Here is a 9,140-nt window from a genome sequence, read left to right as displayed (position 1 = left end):
AAAATATCAGAAATACATAAAAAAATGAAAAATATCCAAAAAAATAATCACCCACAAAGTAACATATACATGGTAACTCGTAAGCTGGCACGAGGTGTTAAACCCGTGTGATAACGACTGTCGTTTTCCGGCCACGCGAGGATAAATTAAGTTACATTCATTCCTTCATTCATATAGTGGGGTGGGGTAATAAGGTGGCAACATCTTTTCGTAATATAACATGCTGTTTGTAACAACTAACAACTTGAACCAAGGTAATGAAAGACAGAGAATGTTAAAACTTGGTTTTTAAAACATGTTTTCATTCTCCCTTTTCGTCCCATTTGATAATAAACAAACAATATTTACAGAAATATATCACAAAATCGTCACTATACTCCCAGAGCGTTGTTAATTGTTCAAAACTCGAAATAGGTAAATAAGCCACAAAAAGACATTCATTAGGTAGTACAAATTGTATTGACACGCAACTGAAACGCAAACGACTATGTTTGGGGCTAAACAATTTTTTAGGGAAATATATAAAGTTTGAATGATTGTATGCTCAAAATTAGTACAAATAGATAAATGCAAGAATTTTCGGCAACATAAAACTCAATGGTAACCACATATATAAAGTATATACACGACTTCTTTTTTACCTAAGATACAGTAAGTTGGTGTAAGATGGGACATATTTTTTTTCGTCTTATTTGGGAGTAAACAAAGAATATTTCAAGATATTATAGCGGTTGACCCCCCTGACTCTAAAAGAGCGTTGACAATTGTTAAAACAGCACTTTCGGAGAGTATGTGGTCTAGTTGCTGACGGTATCCCCATACTCCACATTACTATTTTTAAGAAATGCATGAATTCCAAGGTATGTCATGTGTACAGTACATAACAAATTGTAAGTTTACAATACTTGAACAGAACAATGTAGTTACAAGCATTGTCAAATGTGAGTTTCACATACTGGTATCATGAGGTTTTTAATAGAATCAGGTGAATGATTCCATATTCCATGATTTATACTCATAGAAGTGGGCGGGACTATCCTTAGCAGCAAACTGGTTCCTTTCGACTCTTTCTTTGGAAAAGTAGTCAACCATTTTACATATCCAGGTTTGCCATTTTCCTTCGTTATTTCATCCTGCCAGAAATATTTAATTAGCTTTATTTTATATAATATTGTATTTAAAATAATAAGGAGAGTGAAAACTGAATACTCTGCAATAATAATATAAATCATTTTGGTGTCTTCGTATAAATATTATAATCCGCCGAAAGGATACCTCGTCCAACGCACAATAACGTCAATTGTGGGCGTGTATGTGCCTATATAGGCAATACACGCAATTGTCCAACCCTGCAGTATCGTCACCCACAACAAACAACATCATCTATAAATTTGCTTTTCTTAACTTGTAGACAGTACGATATTTATAAAGCAAAACACACGTTTTATAACGAGTAGCTGTCCCGCCCCAATTCCTCATCATCAACAGCACTTACTGTGTTTGGGTCGTAGGTAGAAGCTAACTGAACATAGGCATACTCCAACGAGCCAAACGAGAACTTGCTTCTGACGTAATTATAAACTACGTCATACATTGGCTCGTCTACAATTTCCACAAGTTTGCCACCTTTTTCTTTGCAATCAGCTTTTGCTGTCACGTAGTTCATGGATTTCGTGCTAAATAAATCGGCAATCCAAATAACCTTATTTTCATAAACCACACCGTTACCTGTTTAACGGAAAACATGTTAAACTCATATATACTTATAGTATTGTAGGAGAGATAGGACACCCCTTTAACTCTATTTTCTCGTTTCACTTAGTATAGTAAACAAAGAACATTCAAAGAATTATAAAACTATGTCCCACGACTTCCAAGGACCGTTGTTAACTGAATAGAACGCGATCAGGATATTTGGATATAATGTGCTAAAGGTGTCCCGCCTTTCCCCGCGCCACTGTATACAAATATGGGTATATATTCAGGCGACCTACCTATGTAGAAGTACCAGTCAACGGTTACAAACATATTCCATCCTTCAGAAATATCCGTTCGTTTAAGTTCCACCTCGAAATAACTTTCCTTCACATCAAGCACTGTCACATTAAATGTGTGGGGTAGGGATGATTCGGTGGCTTTCACTGTTGCGTATACGTAGCTTGGTACAGAAAACAAACACTTTTTGTAACCAATCTTCGTCTTTAAACTCGATTTTGTCGAGTATGAATGAAACTGTTGACTTTCCTTGCTTATCATCAGTTGGTCTGTAAAACACCGGATTAAATATTATGAACATCCGTGATTAATCAATTGAATAACTTACTTGACAAAGCTATGTTCCAAATATAGGCAAAAAACAATAGTTGTTTCATGATTCTTAAAAACAAACGAACTTCAAACAGACAAATTAAATTCTTCCCAGCTCTCTCACTTATTCTTAAAAACAGTTCTGTTTGAATGATCAGAAAGCGTTTGAACCCGTTTGCTTATATTATACGAGCATACACATAGAGCCTACTGGTTGGCTATTTAAAACTTGTATGACTGTAACATACACATTGATTTACTATGAAATATGATTATGTCGAGACCATTCTACGAAATATACAACAACATTAGCGATGAGACGTTTACCATATGGTGACTGTTACATATACATTTGCTTTACGTCATATGAAACAAGGCCTGACAAAAATAACGTCGTTTCACACGCGTTCTGTGAAGGCTAGGCCATGTACGTAGGATATATATAGTAGGGCGGGGAAGATGTGGCACCTTTAATTCTATTTTCTCGTTCCATTTGGTAGTAAACAAAAAATATTTAATAAATTATAAAACCGTATTCTCACGACTCTAATAGACTGTTGTCAATTGTTTAAATTTTAAAACACGATCAGGATATTATGTGCTAAACGTGTCCTATCTCCCCCCACTATATTTCAACTTGTAACCGTTTACATCAGACGGGGCATGTGTCCCTGGGCGTATATTACTATATTGCTCCAACCCAGTGATTACTAATGGGTCGTGGTACCCTGGGTGTGGAGGCAATGGGCTAACTCCAAAACTCAAGTCGCATTGCAGAACAAAGCATTTCCAAAAATGAAATGGTGTAAATTTTGGTTTCATAATCCTATGCTAGTTTTTAAGTAGAGATTGGAATCTTGGTCCAAATCTAAAAACACTCATGCTATTTATTTGTGGTAGCGGAAACAAATACCCTATGTTTCCCTGACAAGTACTTTTCACTCCAGTCAATTAATTTGAATATAATTAAAAACATAGCAAGTTAACAATAAATGCACAAAAATGGAACTAATCATAAGTGATGATCAAAATTCAACTCTATGAAGAAAATTAATGCAAAATACATAATTATAATGAGTGCAAAATTCCCTTAAAGCACTGCTGGTGTAAGGTAATACTTTCTGAGAACAAAATACAGACAAAGATATAACACGTAAATTTAAAACAATTAATACCTATATTATTTTACAAGAAATTTGTACTGTAAGTATTAAGTAACGAAACTTGGTGTGTAGTATTAATGTTTTTTAACATCACTTAAAATAAATAAACATGATATTTCTAAAGCATATAATCAAACATATAAAAAATTTTAGCCAAGGGTAAAATTCTAAAACCAAAGCTTTTAAAATAAAAGTTAAAAGTGTCTTAAGACTACCTGGATGGCTAAAATTTGAAACACTTAAAAAACCAGCATTTCTGGTCGATTCTTTGAATAAACCTAGAGCAATAAATGACAATTAAGGTTTCAATTACTAAGTTTAACACACACGCGACAAATTATCTTTAAGTTTATAAATCTTTTCCATTCTTTACTATTTCATCCAACACAAAATCCATGTCTGAGAAATTTGCTTTGTCATTCATGACTGTCATTCGAAAGAAAGTAGGAATTTTCCCAACGGGTGTATACCCCACTAAGAGGGTGCCACTCTTCTGCATTCTAATAAAAACATTTTTTCATTAAATATAACTTTACAGAAACAGATATATCAGCACAAAAAATGTATGTTCTTTGTAATAAGTATGATGTAACTGCAAACACAACAGTGGTTTTTAATAAAATCAATGCGTATTTCTTGTACAAATGGATTGTTTCTAAGAATTATATTTTTAGTTAAGCAGTTTTGGAGAGATATTGTATTTTCAATATATTTTAAACATTTAACATATTGTGAATTCCAAAGGATTTAAATATACACATTTCATGTTGAAAATCAATAAATACCTTGTTTTAATTGTTGGTATTATACTTGCAAGTTGTTTAAAATAATCCTCATTCTTTTCCTTTCCTTTTAAACTTGGTGGAATATACCAGAATGGTACGTTTGTATATTCAGGCTGTAACACAACAGGGTGAGATTATGAACGTTCAAATAGTAATTTCCAGAATAATTTTAGACTTCATGCGACAAATTTTGTATTTTAATTCATAAGGTTCTTAGGTGAGGCACAACAAGAGATCTAGAATTTATGCCGGAGTTGTTCCATTATTCCAACATCCAGAGTGGTATCGCATGGGCCCTGTGGTACAACTTGTTGTTTTCCAAAAGTAGGCAAGCTTATATGCCTATCACGCCAAAAAATCAAGAATTCGTGAATTTGTCATTATGACATATAATCACTCACATGTGGAATAACGAGTTCAAATTCCGGTCTTTTTCTGATTTGTTCTGTAAGATACTGGGCGTTTGCCATAGCTTGGTCAACCTGGCGTTCAAACCCTGCATCTCCCTTTGCTTTCCACATGAGCCATAACTTTAAAGCATCGCACTGAAAAGTAAGATTCAATATTTGAGGTTGAAAGAATGAATGTCACTTTTGATTATAAAGATTTTTTCTGTATTGACAAACTATTAGTGATCAGTGGGTCAAAGCAATTATTTGTTAGGTGTTTTGAAAGACACGCACACTGACAAACACACATGTAAATTTGGCAAGAAGCTTCTTTACTAAAAAATAGCATATTAACAATAAACTAGAACTTATCATTTTACCTTTCTACTGCACTGCAGCAAATTTCGTCCAAGATCATATTTGACATCGTACGGTTTGTCAGATTGAAACAGGTATGGAACATTCAGAGAGTGAGCTCTTTCAAGTGAACCCTGTTAAAGTTTTTTTTAAACTTCCGTGATACTTTTAGATTATGTTTAAACATTTCTAACAATACGCAAATTTTGATTCCTTGTTGGTATATCTCAAAGTAGAGGTATTTAAAATGTATATACAAACTAAAACTCTTGTTATTCCATTATGAGAATAAGTGCAATAAGTCTGTAACATAAATCAAACTACTCGCATTGATTAAAAGTGGGTCATTTCATTTATAGTACAGTAGTTGGGCAACATTACATAGATATAAATAGGAATAAATCCAGAGTCACATTTTTTGTCTTTTTCAGCCTTACCTTTTCTTTAAATAGCACAACAGAGCATTGAAGTGGGGCTTGCATCATTTTATGTGCATTCCATGCTAGTGAATCAGCTCTACAGAACAAAATGTTAAGATTAAAAAGGAAAATCCATTTAACATACTCTGTAATTTATGGATAAGGAGCTAGGTTTAAATATTATGCTAATTTTAGCAACTGGATGTAACCTATAACACAGAGTTACAAGTCTATTATTTTACACACAGCAAATAATGATGACCTTACTTATGGACGCCGTCACATAGATGTTTGTACTTCTTTGACAAGAGAGCACTTCCACCCCATGCTGCCTGTATTTAACATTAACATTTCATTATAAGCTACAGAAACCATTCTCAGTTCCGTTGCAATTACATTTTAATTTGTTTTAATTAAGTACAGCTCAACGTAAGTACTTATACTGTTATGTTGATTGATAAGCCATGCTTTTACTTAACACTTTTACCCAAGTATATTTTACTTGTAGTGTGTTTTACCTGCTATTGTTTGGCTGCTAATTCACATCTTCATCGTTTTTATTAATTTTATCTTCACTATAGTATTTCAAGACATAAATAAAACCTCTGTTATGTTAGGTAACGAATATAAACTACCATTTCTTTATTATACAAATATATATGTCATAAAAGGACAGGATATACTATCATAACAATCGTGATTCAATTGCAATGCAGACATGATTCGTTTGACAAATTTTATAAAATCATAAATACATCTCAATATTAGCAGAGGTCATGCGACATTAGCTTTATAAAGCTTGTGTAAATTAACAGACATCCATGAATGTCAGGTTAGATTTATAACATAACATTTATGGAAAAAATAAACTGTTAAAGTTAGAATTTATAAGAACCACACATACATACAACTTACATCCACATGCATCCATATCTTATGCTTGGAACAAATTGCAGCAATTTCATTGAATGGATCAAATGAACCAAGCACAGTGGTACCAGCTGTGGCTGTTACAAACAATGGGACTGAACCCTGTAAAAAAATTTGTTAAGTAAAATTTTTACTATTTCTCCTCTGGTATCAAATTAATGTTAGATTATTAAGCAATGGTAAAATTGCTATGTCAAAAGAGCAAAAATTGGGGCGAGTCCAAGACTATGACATCACAGTGACAAAATAATAAAAAATCAAGACTATGATCCCTAATAACTTTGGTTGCAGCTTAGAAAGTTAAATATTCAACAGATTAATCTAAAAAATGATGTTTGGTTTTTAAAAATTTCCCAAAAAACAGTTTTGTTAGTGCCCAGAACTTGTATATGCAACTTCAATAGAAAAAAAAACACACCTCGTCCTTGCACTTAAGAACCAATTTTTCAAATTCTTCTGGAATCATTTTTCCCCTGTCATCACATTTTACAACCCAGCAGTTGTCGGTTCCATAACCAAGAAAAGTCGAATTTTTCTTTGCTGAGTAGTGAGCCTGTTCCGAACAGAATGAAACAAGTTTTGGAAGTCCGTAGATGCCTGTCGATTTCGTTTCCGGAAACTTCCACAAGCGAGCCATGTTCATTGACAAAAAGTTAGAGTAGGAACCACCTTAAAATAACATTAAAACAAAAAGCTATTTAAACTAATTTTGATATATTCATTCTTTAAATACATTATAACATTGGTGACCCACTGCATTTCTTCTCTGTCTAAAATCACCTTATTCCAGAAAAATGCAACTTTGTGGGTTTATTTTAATATATTTTTCACTATGGCAATTGCTGTTTAAGAGGTGCTCATTGCTGTTTAAGAAGTGAGCGCTCAAACCATTGCTACAGCATCAGTAACACATTTGATTTACCAGGACAAAATGTTCCTTCTCCATTAGTGTACCCCACGAACTTTAACATGTGTTCAAGTACAGCAACCTCAGTCATTAGGAACATTGGAGCAATCTCAAAGGTGTGTCTGTTACAAAATAAAACGGCATTTATAGTCTTAATAACAGGTTGTTTTTAAAAGTCCAGAATCTCTTATAAATAATATATTCTACATTCAAACTCATTTTAAGCATAAATCGAAGAGAAATACTCACTCCAATCTAGTTTGGAATGTAAATGAAATAATGAGAACAATAGTTCGACAAAAACGTACCAATATGAGCATATATGTCCTTAATAAACAATCCCCCACAAAGTAACATACTCTGTAAATCCTAAGCTGGCACAAGGTGTATGAACACTGTGTTATAACGACTGTCATTTTTTGGCCCACGAAGGCAAAGTAAGTTACATTCATTCATTCATCCAATAAACATTTATACTTTGAATATTAACAGCAATCAGTAAATACCATTTAACATAAAATAACCCATTCTTACCCATTTGCGTTAATTACATCTGTTATAAAACTTCCAGCTACTCCATAACTATCTAAACCTCCGTACTGTTGATTGAAGAAACGTGGATGACCTGCAATGATAAAATAACACCATTAGGTTTTCATGGTGATGATGCAATTTCTCCCTGGATGATAGATTATAGCTAACCAAACGTTTAGTAAATTATTATAAAACACTCTTGTCTTGTTACTGTATCTATCTAGAACTTTAGGCGATGACCAAGAAAACACGACTAGATTGAAATTAGAGTTAGAATGAACAAAGAAAAGACAGAAATTGCAGATCTTAAGCTGTATAAAGAGATAACAATCAGTATACCAACCCGTAAGCACGCTGTAGTCAAAAACCTTTTCACACAAAGAGAGGAGATCCTCTCGATGATTACCATCGGTTGTAAGATCAAAATCAACGAGTTCTTTTAACTCTTCGGGAGTTTTAAAGTTCACGACTGGAGTGTTTCTATCCCTGGTGCCCTGCACAACTCTCTTCATGCACATTTCAAACACATCTTAAATCAGTTCATATATTTCAGTCTACTGTAGTGTTAAATAGTAACATTATGACAAGACTTGAATGTTGAAATAAATATGTATAGTCTATTTAATAGGCTATATCTTAACTATACTACTCAATTGCCAAATAAAATATACAGTAGAATGAATAGATAGTTTTTGCAGAAATTTAAATTTTATTTGCAGAGATTAGCTCATTTTTTTACAAACATAAAGTAGGGTGGAGGAAAATGGGACACTTTGTCAGATGAGACTATTTGAAAATCAGGAAAATAATGTTACAGAACTGTTTGACAGTATCATAAGACTTTGTCTTTATTAAACGCTGCTCAAAGCCGATTAATGTTTCTAAATATTAAATCGTCAATTAATAAAAGAATGATATTATTAATTTGTGGTATTACCCAAAAGTGTCCCATCTTTCCCCACTCTATACTACATGATTTGGCTCATTTTAAATGTCAAAACTCTGTGGGCGGATTTTTTTTTCAATTCTCTAAATTTAAGCGGATTTTAAGAAAAGATATAAACTTGTTGATAAATATAGGCCCCTTACACACAATACACAATAAACCGGTAACCCTTTACTATACCTTTAATTATATGATAGGGCAAATTACCTGTGATAAATTTATCCTGTTCATCTGCACTGGCAAGGGATGGTGCACCTTGAAGATAGTAAACATTTTAACACATTATATTTAAAGTTTTGTTTATATTTTACCTTGTTTTGAAGACATAGCTCTGTTGGTTAGTTTTACTGCCTGTAAAATAATATGTATTTTTTATAAAAAAAACAAACAAATTTTTGCAATA

General features: G+C 33.0%; 2 protein-coding genes across 10 annotated transcripts in view; both read right to left on the bottom strand.

Annotated features, from left to right (window-relative positions):
- The window catches only part of LOC100182044, a 12,141-nt gene extending 9,349 nt beyond the window's left edge, over positions 1-2,792 (bottom strand). Inside the window, exons 1-4 of one of the 2 annotated variants that reach the window (XM_018811849.2) lie at positions 2,324-2,787; positions 1,995-2,264; positions 1,496-1,728; positions 582-1,133 (exon numbers count right to left, since the gene is read on the bottom strand). In XM_018811849.2, coding sequence (XP_018667394.1) covers positions 936-1,133; positions 1,496-1,728; positions 1,995-2,264; positions 2,324-2,372 — 750 coding nt within the window. In that variant the 5' untranslated portion in view covers positions 2,373-2,787 and the 3' untranslated portion in view covers positions 582-935. Of the gene's footprint in view, positions 1-581; positions 1,134-1,495; positions 1,729-1,994; positions 2,265-2,323 lie in introns of those variants that run through there. The other variant, XM_026834543.1, reaches the window with a different exon arrangement.
- A 384-nt stretch (positions 2,793-3,176) lies between these two features.
- LOC100177413 (acidic amino acid decarboxylase GADL1) overlaps positions 3,177-9,140 on the bottom strand; it is an 8,288-nt gene continuing 2,324 nt past the window's right edge. For 4 of the 8 annotated variants that reach the window (XM_026834503.1, XM_026834507.1, XM_018812103.2 and 1 more), the window contains 9 exons: positions 7,273-7,379; positions 6,769-7,019; positions 6,336-6,452; positions 5,688-5,752; positions 5,439-5,517; positions 5,025-5,135; positions 4,657-4,800; positions 4,256-4,368; positions 3,177-3,970 (listed from right to left, as the gene is read on the bottom strand). In XM_026834503.1, coding sequence (XP_026690304.1) covers positions 3,820-3,970; positions 4,256-4,368; positions 4,657-4,800; positions 5,025-5,135; positions 5,439-5,517; positions 5,688-5,752; positions 6,336-6,452; positions 6,769-7,019; positions 7,273-7,379 — 1,138 coding nt within the window. In that variant the 3' untranslated portion in view covers positions 3,177-3,819. Of the gene's footprint in view, positions 3,971-4,255; positions 4,369-4,656; positions 4,801-5,024; positions 5,136-5,438; positions 5,518-5,687; positions 5,753-6,335; positions 6,453-6,768; positions 7,020-7,272; positions 7,380-7,791; positions 7,883-8,134; positions 8,321-8,944; positions 8,993-9,048; positions 9,120-9,140 lie in introns of those variants that run through there. The other 4 variants (XM_026834504.1, XM_026834506.1, XM_009860307.3 and 1 more) reach the window with 4 other exon arrangements.

Source organism: Ciona intestinalis, chromosome 5, assembly GCF_000224145.3.
Source record: "Ciona intestinalis chromosome 5, KH, whole genome shotgun sequence".
NCBI classification, from domain to species: Eukaryota; Metazoa; Chordata; class Ascidiacea; order Phlebobranchia; family Cionidae; genus Ciona; species Ciona intestinalis.
This window is presented reverse-complemented; position numbering and strand designations above follow the sequence as displayed.